Source organism: Electrophorus electricus, chromosome 5, assembly GCF_013358815.1.
Source record: "Electrophorus electricus isolate fEleEle1 chromosome 5, fEleEle1.pri, whole genome shotgun sequence".
In the NCBI taxonomy this organism is placed as follows: domain Eukaryota; kingdom Metazoa; phylum Chordata; class Actinopteri; order Gymnotiformes; family Gymnotidae; genus Electrophorus; species Electrophorus electricus.
Window position 1 is genome coordinate 21,416,795 of NC_049539.1, and position 18,181 is coordinate 21,434,975.

An 18,181-nucleotide genomic window follows, 5' to 3' on the forward strand; every position below is an offset into this window, starting at 1 on the left:
TGTGTGTGTGTGTGTGTGTGAAAATAAACCGGGTCCACATGCTTTATTTGGGATATGCTTAGATAAACAGACCTCAACTAAGACCAAGACCTCAAACTATGACACTCAGTCCACGCTGTTTACATGATCCTAGCATTCATAGTCAAACTAATACTGAACCACTGATGTGCATGTAAACATAGTTACTGATACTACGCACACCCCCCTCCCCAACATAGTAATTCTAGGCAACATTAAAATCACAGTAACCACACTTACCTTCCACAGTAACTGTGTATGTCTGAATAATCTCTTCATGCTTAGTGTCTCTGATGCTGTAAACTCCACTATCAGATGGTGTGGTTCCTCTCAGCTCCACAGCAGAGATGAGCGACACTCTCCGAGTGTATTCAGGTTTACACTTCAGTGAGTGTCCAGCCACTGTGCAGATCTGTCCACTAGAGGGAGCAGATGCACCTGTGCTGTTATAAATCACCTCCACTGACTCTTATATGAGCAAATCCAGCACTAGTGGTTCAACAGGCTTAATCTGAACTGAAGAATTCCAGGCTGTGGAAAAAAACTTCAGTGTAATATATAACTGATTTGACCATGTAACCTCAGAACTGCAAATCTGATATAAACATTTAAACATTACATACAAGCTCCTTCTGTTTTTCCCCACATATCTGATGTTTGTGAAGTTTTCTATGTTCTACTTTATTTACCACAGATAAATAAAGTTCTGTCTGTCTACATTAATAATGGTTTAGTAACAATAACTATATAATCCATTAGGACACTTACCCTCTATCCGCAGACTTACATCACAGATGTCTTGACCTCTACAGGTGCAGGTGTACCAGGTCCTCTTAGTGTAATCAGCATCAGTGATGGTGAGGAGCTCCCTTTAGGTACTGATCATGGGACATGTGAAATCTCTCCTCTGACTGGCAGGATGTTTGCTTACACTGAGCCAGAATATAATGTAGTATATGATATAAAGTCCATGTGAGCAGACCAGAACACGTCTGAGTGCAGGGGAGAGTAGCAGCATCATGAAGATTCACCTTTACTGTAGGAAAAGAGCCTGAGAGACACATTATGAAAAGAGAGTTTAAAACGTTACAGTGGTGCTTGAAAGTTTAGGAACTCTTTACAAGTTTCTATATTTCGGCATATATTTGAACTAAAACTTCAACAGATTGTCAAACAAGTCCTGAAAGTAAATAAAGAGAAACAAATCAAACTAATTAAACCAAATATTAGACCCAATATCAGTCTATAATAATATTATTTATAGAGGAAAATGACCCAATATTAGTCTATAATAATATTATTTATAGAGAAAAAAGACCCAATATTAGTCTATAATAACATTATTTATAGAGGAAAATGACCCAATGTTAGTCTATAATAATATTATTTATAGAGGAAAATGACCCAATGTTTCATATCAAGGAAATAAATAAACTTTTAAACAATATTTATTATTTAGAATGTTATGTATTTGATCTGTCATATTCATGCATGATACAGCATATGTATCTATATATAATATATAATATATAATTATACATATATAATACACCCCACACTAAATAATCTCCTACACAACTGAGCGACCAGGTACAATAGTCCGGTTAACACACCAAAATCAAAGATGAAATTCTGATGACCTAAGAGAACCTGTTTTGACCATTTACCTGCTATGACTGTCAGCAGCTGTAACAGCAAAACACAGTGACATCTGCTGCAGGACAGCATGACTGAGGAGACAAAAGAGAACCCAGTCAGTACTGTACAGAGGAGACAAGAGAACCCAGTCAGTACTGTACAGAGGAGACAGGAGAACCCAGTCAGTACTGTACAGAGGAGACAGGAGAACCCAGTCAGTACTTTACAGAGACTGGAGAACCCACTCAGTACTGTACAGAGGAGACAGGAGAACCCAGTCAGTACTGTACAGAAGAGACAGGAGAACCCAGTCAGTACTGTACAGAGGAGACAGGAGAACCCAGTCAGTACTGAACAGAGGGGACAGGAGAACCCAGTCAGTACTATACAGAGGAGACAAAGTCCTGCCTGCCAGTATGTTGTATAGGGTCAATTGTCTAATTTCCAGCATTCATGCTGTATTAGATATTTTTGGGAACAATAAAGTACTAATCAGATGGGATTCATTTTCTAGACGTGTCCGTAAAGTAATTTTACCACGAGACCGCTAATGTTTATGACTGATTCGCACACAGGATCAGAAACCTCAGTATGAATTACACAGTCAGTGGCTACTGGATTTATGTATTACGGTCTCCAAAAACATCCACGTGTGATATGTAGCTTCCGCTGGTCGCAACCACAGAATATTTTTCACCCATCTTCTGTATAGAATGTTTGGATTTAATAAAACCGCTTACAGTAATAATGACTTGGTTTTGAACATTAGAAGGTCACACACTGTAACTGTGAGCGGTAAGGAGGCGGACTCGTGCGGAGAAGAGCGAGATTTATTAGGGGCAAATCCAGAGTCGTAGTCGTTAGGATAGTCCAGTGTCAGTTTACCAACACGGAGAGCACGGGGAGACATGATCAAACTAACAAAACACACGAAGGCAAACAGGGGAAGCAGGCTATTACAAAGGCTAGGAAACACGAAGGCACAGAGTTCAAACTTACATACATGTATTCATACGCAACAAACCATGCGATGAACAGCCAAACCAAACAATGAACAGCAAAACCCAGGCCATCAGACAGGGTTTAAACACATGAATTTACCCAGGAAAGAAACGAGGGACAGATGAGGAAAACCAAACGAGGAGCGGAGAAAACGAATCTACGGAATGGAAATAAAACACACAAGACCGGGAAAACACGGATCATGGAAACTGGGAGGGACTAACCATGTCATAAGTGTAGAGGAATTTACTTAAAACTTCCACCATCTGGAAGTCATTTTGCTTCTCGAGCGCTTACGCACCAAAATTCTGATATTTAATCCCTGGCAATTCGCCCAGGATTACAAAAAAACTAAGGTTACTGCCGTAGGAAAAGGGTGCGAGAATATTTAATGACACGGACGTCTGCAATAGGTAAAAATGACTGATATGGCGGGACGAAAATCACTGAGAAATGTCACAAACAATTACATTACTGCACTTCCCCATGTCAAATGAATCCTGTCCGAATAATCTTAACACATATGAAATTCTGAAACCTGGTTTTGGGGACCGACCGCCCTGCACAGTTTCCCACCTGATCCAGCTCAATAAAGACTTGAAACCGTCCACCAGTTGATGCACTGTTACCAGCCTTAAATGTACATGACAAATGTGGTAATAAACCTGAAATAGTTTTTCTTTGCGCTGATAAACTGTTCATGGCAACATGTTGAATCAATCAGTCTGTAACGCATCTATAAAACAGGAGCACCTATAAAAGTAGAAAGTTACCGTTACAGTTACAAAGTGGCAGTTTTCACACCTGGTAGTGCAGTGGGAGGCCAACACACCTGCTGTAGAAGAAAATTACAAAATAAAAGCCACAGCAGGTCTGTGGATTTAAGACCAGTGAAAAAGTGATGGACCAGCGAGGAAGATGGCGGTGAGGAAGAGGAGGTGGACAATGAGGCCATGATGAAGCTGGACAAGCATCTGGTGGCTCTGTTCAGTCAGCAGAAGAGGAAAGGTCAGGACCGTCAGGAGGAGAAGGAGCGTGTGAGGAGGGAGAGGACGCTCGTGAAGGACTTCAGGATTAAAGTGGGTCGCTCCTACACACCAGGACAGAGGCAGACTTGGAGGACTCATCTCTCCTCTGGAGCTAACTGTGTGTGTGTGTGTGTGTGTGTGTGCGTGTGTGTGTGTGTGTGTGCGTGTGTGTGTGTGCGTGTGTGTGTGCGTGTGCGTGTGCGTGTGCGTGTGTGTGTGTGTGCGTGTGTGTGTGTGTGTGCGTGTGTGTGTGTGTGTGTGTGTGCGTGTGTGTGTGTGTGTGTATGTGTGTGTGTGTGTGTGTACATGCAAGTGTGTGTGTGTGTGTGTGTGTGTGTGTATCTCTCTCTCTCAGTGCTGCACTCTATCTGGTTAAAGTGTTGAGGGGTGTGGTAAAGGAAATGGATGCAGCACACACTCCTGCCACACACACATTCCAACATCCACACACTATGTGTGTGTGTGTGTGTGTGTGTGTGTGTGTGTAGGTCCTGAATCTGCTGGAGTTGTTCCTGTCTAAGCTCCAGTGGTCTGGTTATGTGTCTGGTGGAGCCTCTCCTGACCGTAAAAGAGAAGGTCATGAGTTCAGAGGCTGTGCAGCAGGAGCAGGACTTCCTGCCCAGGTACGTCAGACTGTGGGACACACACACACACACACACACACACACACACATCTATAGGGATTGTACCAGTCACTAGGACAACATGCTGAGTGTGTGTGTGTGTGTGTGTGTGTTTGACAGGGACCAGCAGTGTCGTGGGAAACACTAATGCAGAGAGGTAGAGGGGTGAGAGGTGGAGTTTCATGAGATGCTGGAGCGTCTGATTGGCCGAGCACAGAAGCTACAGGACAAGGTGAGACTTCTTCAGGTGAGACGGGAGCTCACAGGACACAGGTTGGACACACTGTTCTGGGATACACTGCCCACACCAATGATGCTTACCATAAAAACTATTGAAGACTCAAGGAAACAGGAACATGTTTCAGAAATGTGTTTCATATCGTCTTATAAAGTTCCTGGTTTAGTTGAATTATACTTTATGACATTTAGTTAATGCTACTTTGTTATATGTTTAGATGGTTGTGATTCATACTCTCTCTCTCTCTCTCTCTCTCTCTCTCTCTCTCTCTCTCTCTCCCTCTCTCTCTCTCTCATTCTCACTCTCACTCTCGGATGGACCTGTGTAGACCAGTGCACACCAACCCTGCTCCTGGAGATCTGTGTCCCAGCAGAGTTTAGCCCTACCTCCCACTTCTTGAGATCTATTACCATGGACTGTTAGCCCCGCCCCTGCTCCTGGAGTTCTTCCATTGAGATCTCCAGTTGAAGCAGCAGGGTTGATGATCACTGGTGTTATAATGATCCGTCAGGGACTAAGGCCTGGGGTCCAAACCTGGCTCTGTGTAGAGGGCTAAATAAAATGCAGTTATACGGAATATATGTACCACCATCACCTCAGCCATTTGAAGTGTGTTTTATCTGAGTAGAAATATACATAATTCGTATAATTAACACCTCTTTGTAAAAACAAAATTTGTCATTAAAGATATTTTATTGTGAAGATAAATGTAACAGTTAATTGTTAGTAAGACACTGATTTGTGAAAACCTTGTTACATATACATGAGACATGTTATAATGTGATTGTACCCAAAACACCTCACAGTACTGAGACACGTTATAATCTGAGTGTACCCAAATCACCAAGAGATGATCAGGACAGAGTTGTGTTGTCAATCCCTTTTTATTAAGTCAGTCAACAGGAGTAGCGCAGATGAAAATATGTGTTTAGTAGTGGTTTGTAAACGTGATATGGTAGTCTATGGAGGAGTAGTGACGTGTTTCTGTACCTGCCACTTTAAGAGTTATTTTTAGATGGAAAAATGTGAATACTTAAGTTGGGCGTGATGAGATGGGTTTTCTTATACAGTAAAATAAATTTCCTCTAGTACAGTGGTGATTTGGGTTTTCAGATCTAGAATCCTAACATAACTCTCTTTTGTATCTAACAACGTCTTATGAGTGTGTTGTGAGACGTGTCTAAACGAAGCTTTATTTTCTTTTCACTCAGTGTACTGAAGTAGCGTATTAGACTAGTAGGCTACGAGTTACAACATCCCAAAAGAAAGAAGATAACCTGCTTATACTGCAGTTGTCAAGACTGTTACTTTATCATTTACTATATCCATCCAGAGAGAGAGAGTGTGAGTGTCAATGGTCATTTTAGATGGATAACGTCCTGGGTCTCTGAGGCTCAGAGTGAGTGTATCTAGCCCGTCGAGGGATAGTGTGTTAAAGATACTACACCATCTCAGATTGAGAGGGATACGCGCGGTTAAAATATTTCACGGTAAGTTCATTCTATTTGTTAAAATGCGATGTCGGTGTAGTTTGAACAGCGTGTTTTGTAAGTACATAATTCTGTGTTTAAATCGTAGGTCCACCCAAATTAAATTGATTAAATGTAAAGATTAAAATCCTGATGAAGTTAACTAAACTAAAATAACGGTCAGTTGGCTAACGCTCAATACGATCGCACAGTTATATTCAAGAAATAATTTAACGGGGTCAGATATACGTTGTCAATTATTGTAAACGTCGTTAAATGGTGTCACTTTAAACTCCTCTTGCCTAAACATAAAGTTGCTGCTCTAACGTCTGTTTTTTATAGTTAATTTTCTGTTCAGTTTCAGCCGTTTTTTAGTGTTGTCCAAATCCTCAGTGGACAGTTCAGATTCCCTGTATAGTTAATTATCTGTATTATTAACTATAGTTTGGGATGGGACGGTCAGTACTGACTTTTCTACGGTTGTTTGGAGTTTCTGAAGCGCATCGTTTTGAAACACTGATCCGAAGTGTGACTCAAAGCGGCCATGTCACGTGACCACGGCTAAACGAAGCTTGTGTTTCTACAGGTGTCATACAGAACCTGCCACTCCTGTCTTTGACTGACAGTGACAAACAAACCTGATCACACATCTGATCACATGTGCTCTCTGTATAGGTTTAGTTTCACTTTCATGTTTTAGTGTATTTCTCCTCTGGTAATACTGTTTCATATCAGCTGTAATCCTTTGTCTTTTAGGGAGGTTAAATCAGTAATTTAAATGTTAGTGAAGGCCACTGCATTCTTTGTTTATCAAGTGATTGTATGCGTTTAGAGATTTGCCGCTAGTACCAATTACAATTTGCCCAAGTACCAGTTATATTGATCGTAGTATAGACATTACAATCGACTGTAAAAGGCTTTTCTGTGTACTTTGCATGTTGTCATTTAAAAACAACATTGACATTTAAAGTAATATCCATATTTGTGCTTGATCTCATAACATTATTAACCTATTCTCTACTTCACAGTTCTGTAACATCAAGTCCATGCCTGTTATTACACCTTTGATCTCAGTATAGCTTTGTGCTCTGGCCAACACACCAGGTTGAACACATTATAAAGCCAACCAGTGCCAGTCATCCCAGTTCCCTACAGTAGTCTACTACAGTTTTGAAAACTCAAAACACAACTGCTTCGAACATCTCAGTGTTTTACAAGCCTCGCTTTTCCCACCACCACCTATAGTGTACTGTAAATGTAGTGAACAACTGATGTACACTGATTAAGGACAAAGATACCACACCTATGGTGTACTGTAAATGTAGTGAACAACTGATGTACACTGATTAAGGACAAAGATACCACACCTATGGTGTACTGTAAATGTAGTGAACAACTGATGTACACTGATTAAGGACAAAGATACCACACCTATGGTGTACTGTAAATGTAGTGAACTACTGATGTACACTGATTAAGGGCATATAACAGACATGTTGTCAGGTTCAATATCACCAGTATTTCAGCAGAACCCAAAAATAACAGTGACAGAATGTTATTGCAACAAGAAACAGAATAAACGAATCTTGTGCGGAAGAAATAAACATTACAGGATTTTCCTCTGTAGTTTTTTATTGATAAAATGGGAACGTGGACATAGCTATAGAGCTGACTATTATTAAAGTTACAACATAACACAAACTATAAATCATCACTAAAGTGTCTTACTTATATGTTGTGAATGCATCGCTGGTCTACTTTATGTTGCAGATCATTTCTGTGATGAAAGGTCACAGTCTTATATTTTTAACACAGACTAGTGTTGATAGATTCTGTCTGTTGTCTCACTAACATACCCTATGTAGTGCTCTATATAGACCCGTCTATGTGGTGGAATGTCAGTGAGTGAGTGAATGAGTAGATCATTATAGACACAACCTGGGTTTATATTTGACTCACATTGATTCAGTGTTGATTCACTCTGTGTGTATGAACTGTTGACAGGGAGCAGAGAGCAGCATCTCCAGTGTCCAGCTTATGATGGAGCCTCATAACTCCAGCAGTGGAGGAGGAACCTCTGACCCAAAGTGAGGAGTTTTCCATCAGCACTTAATCTGAGGAAACAGGAAGAGGGAATATTCAGGATAAATAAAATGTAGTGAATGATGTAATTACTCAATACTTTCCTCATCTTCATCAGGGTAAAGAGAGCAGAGTCTCCAGCTCCCAGCTGTGTGTCTATGAAGAGTGAGTCATCTCCAGCACCCAGCTGTGTGTCTATGAAGAGTGACTGCTCCATGGATCCTCCTCCTGTGTTCGGTAGTGGACCTGTGCCCTCAGTCCAACGGTGAGTGACATATTACATACTCAGATTCTTTCATAGGTGGGGTGGATGTGTTCCTCCCAGTGTGTGAGGGAATGAAGTTCACCCAATATTACAATAATAATACTCCAGTTTGTGGTATGTTTGTGTTGCTGAAGGATCGGTGTGGTGTGGTGTGTGTGTGTGTGTGTGTGTGTGTGTGTGTGTGTGTGTGTGTGTGTGTATGTGCGCGTGCGTGTACATGTGGTACATTTGTGTTGTGAAGGACAGGTGTGATGTGTGTGGTATGTTTGTATTGCTGAAGGACAGATTTGATATGTGTGGTATATTTGTGTTGCTAAGGGGTAGGTGTGGTGTGTGTGTGTGTGTGTGTGTGTGTGTGTGGTATGTTTGTGTAGTTGCTGAATGACAGGTTGTGTGTGTGTGGTATGTTTGTGTAGTTGCTGAACGGCAGGTTGTGTGTGTGTGTGTGGTGTGTGTTGTGTTTTTGTAGTTGCTGAAGGACAGGTTGTGTGTATGTGTGTGTGTGTGTGTGTGCGCATGTGGACCTTAAAGACAGGTGTGGTGTGTGTGTGTGTGTGTTTGTGTGTGTGTGGTATGTTTGTGTTGCTGAACGACAGGTGGTGTGTGTGTGTGTGTGTGTGTGTGTGTGTGTGCATGTGTGGTATGTTTGTGTTTCTGAAGGATAGGTGTGTGTGTGTGTATGTGTGTATGTGTGTGTGTGTGTGTGTGGACCTTAAGGACAGGTGTGGTGTGTGGTGTGTTTTTGTAGTTGCTGAAGGACAGGTCTGTGTGTGTGTGTGTGTGTGTGTGTGTGTGTGTGTGTGTGTGTGTGTGTGTGCGCGTGCGCATGTGTGGTATGTTTGTGTTGCTAAAGGGCAGGTGTGGTGTGTATGTGTGTGTGTGTGTGTGTGTGTAGTTGCTGAAGTGCAGGTACCAGGTGGAGTTGATTGGGTAATAATGTTGTGGCTGTAATTGGTTGTTCCCTAATGTGATTTTTTTTCACTATTCAATATCATCAGGAGGTGGAGTGAGAGAGCAGCAACTCCAGCACCCAGCTGTGTGTCTGTGAAGAGTGAATCATCTCCAGCACCCAGCTGTGTGTCTATGAAGAGTGACCGGTCCATGGATTATCCTCCTGCATTCAACAGTGGACCTGTGACCTCTGTCCAATGGTGAGTGACACATTACATACTCAGATTCTTTCATAAGTGGGGTGGATTTGTTCCTCCAATATTACAATAATAATACCCCAGTTTGTGGTATGTTTGTGTTGCTGAAGGATCGGTGTGTGTGTGTGTGTGGTGGGGGGGTACATTTGAGGACCTGAAGGACAGGTGTTGTGTGTGTGCATATGTTTGTATTGCTGAAGGGAAGGTGTGGTATGTGTGTGTGTGTGGTATGTTTGTGTAGTTGGTGAACGACAGGTGGTGTGTGTGTGTGTGTGTGTGTGTGTTATGTTTGTTTAGTGAAGGCCGTGTGTGTGTGTGTGTGTGTGTGTGTGTGTGTGTGTGGACCTTAAGGACGTGTGTGGTGTGTTTTTGTTGTTGCTGAAGGACAGGTCTGTGTGTGCGTGTGTGGTACGTTTGTGTTACTGAAGGATAGGTGTGATGTGTGTGTGTGTGTGTGTGTGTGTGTGTGTGTGTGGTGTGTGTTTTTGTAGTTGCTGAAGGACAGGTGTGATGTGTGTTTGTGTGTGGTATGTTTGTGTTACTGAAGGACAGGTGTGATGTGTGTGGTATGTTTGTATTGCTGAAGGACTTGTGTGTGTGGTACATTTGTGTAGTGAAGGACAGATGTGATGTGTGGTACATTTGTGTTTCTGAAGGACGTGTGTGTGTGCGTGTGGTTTGTTTGTTGTTGAAGGAGGTGTGTGTGGTATATTTGTGTACTTGCTGAAGGACAGGTGTGTAGTACGTTTGTGTTGCTGAAGGATGTGTGTGTGTGGTATATTTGTGTAGTTGCTGAAGGACAGGCGTTGGGTCCATCTAGGAGGGCCTGCTTACCTGAACAGGTGGGACAGTCCAGTTCTGTGATAGTGACACTGTAATAAAGTAATAGTGGTGGTTCTGGTGTCATTAGTAATGGTGGGACAGTCCAGTTCTGTGATACTGACACTATAGTAAAGTAATAGTGGTGGTTCTGGTCTCATTCATTTTAGAAACTGTTACATGCAGGTGGATGAGATATCAGGATACAATTGCTGAGGACATTTATTAGGCCTCAGGAATCACTGTCATAACAGGAAGAACCATACAGGACACCGACAGACTGGGGTAATAAAGAACCACACAGGACACCGACAGACTGGGGTAATAAAGAACCATACAGGACACAGACAGACTGGGGTAATAAAGAACCATACAGGACACAGACAGACTGGGGTAACAAAGAATCACACAGGACACAAACAGACTGGGGTAATAAAGAACCACACAGGACACCGACAGACTGGGGTAATAAAGAACCATACAGGACACAGACAGACTGGGGTAACAAATACTCACACAGGACACAGACAGACTGGGGTAATAAAGAACCACACAGGACACAGACAGACTGGGGTAATAAAGAACCACACAGGACACAGACAGACTGGAGTAACAAAAAACCATACAGGACACAGACAGACTGGGGTAATAAAGAACCACACAGGACACAGACCGACTGCGGTAGTGAAGAACCACACAGGACACAGACAGATTGGGGTAATAAAGAACCACACAGGACACAGACAGACTGGGGTAATAAAGATTCATACAGGACACAGACAGACTGGGGTAATAAAGAACCATACAGGACACAGACAGACTGGGGTAATAAAGAACCATAGAGGACGCAGACATTGTGTGTGTGGTGTGTTTTTGCAGTTGCTGAAGGACAGGTGTTTCTAATAAAATGTCGAGTGAGTGCAGGTACCAGGTGGAGTTGATTGGGTAAAAATGTTGAGGGGGTAATTGGTTATTCCCTAATGTGATTTTTTTTTTTTACTCCCACTCAGCACTTAATGTGAATTAATTTCTCTATTCAATGTCATCAGGAGGTGGAGGCACAGCACAGCAATTCCAGTACCCAGCTGTGTGTCTATGAAGAGTGACCAGTCCATGGAGCCTCCTCCTAACTTCAGTAGTGGGCCTGTGACCTCAGTCCTACGGTGAATGACACATTACAAACTCAGATTCTTTCATAAGTGGGTTGGATTTGTTCTTCTCCAATATTTGAGTGACCTGCCCTTCCCCCACCCCAAATATGACACTAATACCCCAGTAAACAATATCACCATTCTACAGGTCAAACTAATAAGAGGGGTTCACCACAGGTGTGTTTTAGTTTTAGGAGAAAAGGAGAGAGAGATTCAGCATCATCTACCCACACACACATTCTCCAACTCTCTCTTTCTTGTAACGTGAGGCTTGCAATACCAGCAAGCTGCCACCAGAGGGAGGCCATGAGCTGGGAGTTAATCAGTGCTCATTAGTCTGATCTCCCACAAGTGGCCCCACCCCCATATAACTACTTCACTAAGGACTCTATGAAGCCTTGGTGTGTGGGTATTTTTTCAAGTGGAAAGTTCCCAACAAGTCTCCTGTCGTCTTTCTTCATTCATGTCTGTGTTGTCTTGTTTCTTCTGGGGAGAGTCCCTCTCCATCAGTTGTTTATTAGGAGGAGAAATGTCCTGTAGCAGGACGTGTCCCTGTGTGTTTGTTGTCTGGCCCTTCATTGCTGAACTCTTTTGTTTATTCATACTGTTGAAGAGTAAAAACACCTGTTATGTCTCCACCAAGCACTCCCATCACTCCCTTTTTCCCAGTAGTGTAGCAGGTAGAGCATTTTGGTCAATTGCAGAGGACATTGACTAGGCCTCAGGATTCACTGTCATAACAGGAAGAACCACACAGTACACAGACAGACTGGTGCAATAAAGAACCACACAGGGCACAGCCAGACTGGGGTAACAGAGACATTGCAGAAAGTGGAATTTTAGCTATTATCCCATATCAGTCAACTCCAGCCAGGTGTGTAACTTTATAGAGGATTCTGTGGTACTGGAGACCCCCAGCCATACCACACAGTGACAGAGGGAAGGAACATTCCTTCACCTTTCTAACCACAAAGATGGTACAGCCTCAGTGACACAATCTGCAAGAATAATTTCACATCTCCTTCTGCTCAAAACCATCACAAAAGTCAAAAAATGTTTTTAGAGAAATGGTTTCTAAAGATCAAATCAAACATCTGTGTCATATATGTGGGCAGTTTTCAGCTTTATAAGAGAAGCTAATTTTGTAAATGCCAAACTGAAAGATTATTGGACACAGTATGGAACAAATCACAAGTGATGAAAGATGAGTTAAATTGGCTTAGAAAAGTTAAAGCTTTAATTGTTACTAAGGAAAGTTGTTAGTGGTTCATGGTCTGAGCAGTGTGCAGTGGTGTGACTGACACCCCTCACCTCCTGACTCTCTCTTTGTCTGATTTGATGTCTGATGTGTGACTGATTGCCAATACAGTGGCACATAGATTCTGCACCAGAGCAACATGGAAATAAACTAAAGGTGTTATAATACTGTAAACAGGTTTCATGATGTGTATCATACAAACATATAATATTTACAGTATTCAGAAATGATCCACAGCTGATCTAAGACCTGTGTTGGTTTTGTAGCACCACAGCAGGGTCAGTAAGATAAAGAACAGGACCAAACTCAGTCCCACAGCCAAACCAACCAGGCTAAGAGAGGAGGAATCACCAGCTGATCTCATGGGAACTGAAAAAAGCACACAAATCACAATATTTGTTACATGTTTGATCTGTTCCCTCTTTTAAAATGGTTGTTAAACATTTAAATTCACTGCTTGCTGACCTCTGACTGAGACCCAGCTGTGTGGTGACTCTCCTTGCTCTGGGTGTTTACAGTAGTAGACGCCCTCATCTGACTTTTAGACAGTATGGATAGTCATTTCTCCTGCAGTCTGGGTCTGGATGAGCGAGCCATCTTTATATAAATCAGCTGTGAGGTGTAATGTGATAGTGGGGTGAAGTAAACAGTGTAGAGTCAGAGGATCTCCCTCAGTCACAGGATGGACAAAACTCTCCAGAATCACACCACCATCTAGACCACAGAAAACACTTTATTCATCTGTTACAGAGAGAAGGATTCCAGCATGAACGCTGAGTATTACATAACAGGTTTGGGACACAGAATATAAATACAATACACCCAATCTTTGGAGAGTAGAATAATGTCAAACACACAAACACAGTTTACCCAGAACTGTTAAATTAACAGCTTTCTATATTAACCCTCACCCTGGTTTCTGGTCAGTATCTGATAGTGTCCACCATGGGTGCAGCCTGTCAGGGTGCTTCACCTCTGATTATCCTGCCTGCTGCCCCACAGCTGCTCTGTTAAACCTCTCTCTCTCTCTCTTTCTGTCTGTCTGTCTGTTCTGTTGCCCCCTGTTCTGTGTGGATGGGGTAAATATAACTGGTTGTGTTTGTCATTTCCCAGTATCTGGTGAAGCACCATTCACATAAACATTATTCTACATCACCAGAGTGAGGGCCAGGGGAAGCTTCTCTGGTTATTCTGCTCTACTGTCAGTACAGTGTTTGGGTTGAAGCCATGTATCACATCATCATCAGCATCATGTACACAACCATGAATTTAACTTGGATTCATGTTTATAAACTGTAGATTATCCATTAAAGTCTTTGTTTTGTTTGTCCACAGTGACCAGAAGAAGCCTGTAAACATTTCTAAAGAAAAGCTGGAGTCAGTATTCAAGGTGTGTGTGTGTGTGTGTGTGTGTGTGTGTGTGTGTGTGTGTGTGTGTGTGTGTGTGTGTGTGTGTGTGTGTGTGTGTGTGTGTGTGTGTGAGAGGGGGGAAGGGTCTTTATCATTAGAGTGTGTTTAGATCACAGATCATGATGAGACTCTGTGGTTTACTGGTTCATGCTTTACTTTAATTACTTTTTGTAATTGAACTGATAATGAACAAAACTCAAACTTCACAAACTACTATTATAACTTTATAAAATTAACTAATATTTAAACTTTAAGATACAGCACAGTTAATGTGATGTTTATGTTCTTTTATAAACCATAATGTCCACATGACCCCACAATCCCACTCAGTTCAGTCCTCTCTTCTGTTTAATTGATTATTATGTGTTAAAAAGATCCATATATAACACTAGTTTCACTGATATTGTTTATTCAGGAGCTGGAGGACAAAATCATCTCTCTGCTGAAGAATGAGTTGAAGAGATTTAAGAATCTACTGAGCTCAGATTACCCAGCATGCACTGAGAGACAGGTGGAGGATGAGGAGGATCACAGCAGTGTCAGAGAGGGGACACTGACGATCACACTGCACGTCCTGAGGAAGATGAACCAGAAAGACCTCGCTAACACACTACTGACCAGTAAGAGTTCTGGGTCATGACATTATCACATTTAGCAGGTGCTTTTATTGAAGAAAAAAAAAAGAGTACAATTCAAGCAGTTGAGGGTTAAGGCAGTGGCAACAGTGGCAACTTTGTAGTGGTGGGGCTTGAACTGACAACCTTCTGATTGTTAGTACAGTACATTAACTGCTGGACTATGTGTCATGTGTTTGCAGAATGCTGACCTTTTGAGGATACATTGTTATTCTTTAGGGCTGAGATTTAATTTGACCAGTGAAATTTGACCACAAATCACTGGCAGATGTTGATCTTTTTTTTTTTCTATGTCCACATGCACCCCCCACCCCTCCAAGTATCAGAGTATATGTTCATGAATGAATCATATGAGAGTTTGGATACAATCACCATCAAGTTTACTCACAAGTGGAATAGTTCAAGTGGTCAGACACCAGTGTTCAGACCTCAAACCAGCCCATCTAACCATAAACTCAACCCAAAACCTAGTCCTAACTCTTACCCTGGCCCTAATCCTGACTCAAACCCTATCCGAAATCCAGTTAAAATCCAGTTGTCAACTTCATGTCTATGACATCTTGTTGAGTATGTATTATTGCTGTTATGTGTTCTCAAGTTCACACCTGCAGATATGAGCTTTGATACTTCAAATAAAGTGAAAAGATACTGAATTCAACAGATTATAAACAGATTTTATTTAAAGAGTTAATTAAAACACCACTGAATTAATTAATCTACTGAATGTCTTCAGATGCTTCACTTCTGTTACATCACTGATGTATTACTGAGGGTCTTTTTAGCGTTTATTTAATGTTAAAAGCATCAATTAAAAGAAAGTGTCACTTTATTCTCTGGAACTGAGATTAGAACACAGGTCCTATCTCACAGATCACATTAGAACACAGGTCCTTTCTCACAGATCACATTAGAACACAGGTCCTATCCATTTATAACAATCTGTTCATCTCTTTTCCTGTAACTCCTGTAATGAGTCTTTTATGAATGAACCTGAATCTAAAAGAGATTAGCATGTGTTCTGTTGTCTTCCTCTTTTATCAGAACTGGCCCCTGCTTGCCACAGAAAGCTCAAATCCAAACTGAGGGACAAATGTCAGAAGATTCATGAAGGAATCTCACAGCAGGGAACCACAGCACTTCTGAATGAGATCTACACAGAGCTCTACATCACAGAGGGAGGGAGTGGAGAGGTCAATAATGAGCATGAGGTGAGACAGATTGAGACAGCATCCAGGAGAACAGCAACACAGGAGACATCCATCAAATGCAGTGACATCTTTAGACCCTTACCAGGACAAGACAAAGCCCTCAGAACTGTGCTGACTAAAGGAGTGGCTGGAATTGGCAAAACGGTCTCTGTGCAGAAGTTCATACTGGACTGGTCTGAAGGAAACATAAATCAGGATGTTCTCTTCATATTCCCACTTCCTTTTAGGGAGCTGAATTTGCTGAAGGAGAAAAAGTTCAGTCTGGTGGAGCTTCTTCATCGCTTTTTCCCAGAAACATGTGAATTAAAACCTAAACATTATACAAGCTACAAAATTCTGTTCATCTTTGATGGTCTGGATGAGTGTAGACTTCCTCTAGATTTCCAGAACAATGAGAGATTGTGGGATGTAACAGAATCGACCTCAACGGATGTGTTGCTGACAAACCTCATCAAGGGGAATCTGCTTCCCTCTGCTCTCCTATGGATAACCTCTCGACCAGCAGCAGCCAATCAGATCCCTCCTGAGTGTGTTGACCAGGTAACAGAGGTAAGAGGGTTCAGTGAACCACAGAAAGAGGAGTATTTCAGGAAGAGAATCAGTGATCAGGTCCTGGCCAATAGAATCATCACACACATGAAGTCATCAAAAAGCCTCTACATCATGTGCCACATTCCAGTCTTCTGTTGCATTGCAGCCACTGTTCTAGAGAGAATGTTGGGTGAAGCAGAGAGTGGAGAGATCCCCAAGACCCTGACTCAGATGTTCACACACTTCCTGATCTTTCAGCTCAGACACAAGGACCAAAAGTATGGAGGAAGTATGAAAGGACAAAAAAGGACTCACACAAATCACATGAAAAAACATGTTTTGGCACTGGGAAAACTGGCTTTCCAACAGCTAGAAAAAGGCAACCTGATCTTCTATGAGGAAGACCTGAGAAACAGTGGCATTGATGTCAGAGAAATGACAGTGTATTCAGGAATGTGCACTCAGATCTTCAGAGAGGAGTTTGAGCTACAGCTGGGGAAGGCGTTCAGCTTTGTTCATCTGAGTGTTCAGGAGTTTCTGGCTGCTTTATATGTGTTTATTTCCTTCATCTCCACCAACACCAATTTGCTGCAACAGAAACACGCTGGATTTTTCAGTATTTTCAAAACCCCAATATCTGTCTTCCTCAACAGTGCAGTGGACAAGGCCTTACAGAGTCAAAATGGACACCTGGACCTTTTCCTCCGCTTCCTTCTGGGTCTCTCACTGGAGTCCAATCAGACTCTTTTGCAAGGCCTACTGACACAGACAGGAAACAGCTCTCCCAGCAAAGAGGAAACAGTCAAGTACATCAAGGAGAAAATCAGTGAGAATCCCTCTACAGAGAAATCCATCAATCTGTTCCACTGTCTGAATGAACTGAATGATCATTCTCTAGTGCAGGAAGTTCAAACATACCTGAACAGAGGAGCTAACCGTCATAGAGCCAGACTGTCTCCTGCTCAGTGGTCAGCTCTGGTGTTTGTGTTGCTGAACTCTGAAGAGGAGCTGGATGAGTTTGACCTGAGGAAATATGACCCATCAGAGGAATGTCTACTGAGACTGCTGCCAGTGGTCAAAGCATCCAGAAAAGCCATGTGAGTATTTTCATTTAGAGATGAACAGTGGATGTAGCACTAGATGTGCTTGACTCAGAAGGTCTTCTATGAAAAATGAAAAGGAGAGTGAGAGAGAACATTAGAGAGAGAGCAGGATAGAGAGATCCTACATTAAAGCACATGTAGGTGATTGAAGGCTCCAACACCAGGTGCTTAAGTTAAACCATAAAGTTGTGGAACATTGGAATGTAGTAACATTGTCCAGTGATTCAATTTAGTCCAGTGATTCATTAGTCTAAATGTATTAATGATGGTTAAATGATATTTGATGTCATGGATAGTTGTGTGTCTCTGTGTCGAGAATGGTCCTACATTTAAAACAGTGGCCAACAGTGTTTATAGTTCACTCTTAGTAAAACAGCCAGAGAAAATGTGCTGCAGTGTAACATACAGAAGTGTTCAAGTACAAACTATCAGTGTGTACACGTGCATGCGCACACACATACACACCACACCACACCACCCAGTGTAACATACAAAAGGGTTCAAATATGAACTATCAGTTCAGCTTTCTGATCAACATTACAGTTCAATCAATAC

The 18,181-nt window shown here is 42.0% G+C and overlaps 2 protein-coding genes across 3 annotated transcripts in view; one reads left to right on the plus strand and one right to left on the minus strand.

Annotated features, from left to right (window-relative positions):
• The window catches only part of LOC118241374, a 328,035-nt gene that overhangs the window by 148,551 nt on the left and 161,303 nt on the right, over positions 1-18,181 (minus strand). The window contains exons 2-4 of one of the 2 annotated variants that reach the window (XM_035526250.1): positions 1,686-1,748; positions 787-1,069; positions 259-437 (exon numbers count right to left, since the gene is read on the minus strand). The gene's annotated coding sequence lies outside the window, so the exon portion shown is untranslated. Of the gene's footprint in view, positions 1-258; positions 500-786; positions 1,070-1,685; positions 1,749-18,181 lie in introns of those variants that run through there. The other variant, XM_035526249.1, reaches the window with a different exon arrangement.
• Positions 9,394-18,181, plus strand: part of LOC113569406 (NACHT, LRR and PYD domains-containing protein 12-like) — a gene marked incomplete at its 3' end in the record, with an annotated part of 457,338 nt that continues 448,550 nt past the window's right edge. The window contains exons 1-5 of the mRNA XM_035526146.1: positions 9,394-9,514; positions 11,380-11,493; positions 14,075-14,129; positions 14,565-14,769; positions 15,826-17,620. Of these exons, the coding sequence (XP_035382039.1) occupies positions 9,447-9,514; positions 11,380-11,493; positions 14,075-14,129; positions 14,565-14,769; positions 15,826-17,620 (2,237 nt within the window). The remainder of the gene's footprint in view (positions 9,515-11,379; positions 11,494-14,074; positions 14,130-14,564; positions 14,770-15,825; positions 17,621-18,181) is intronic.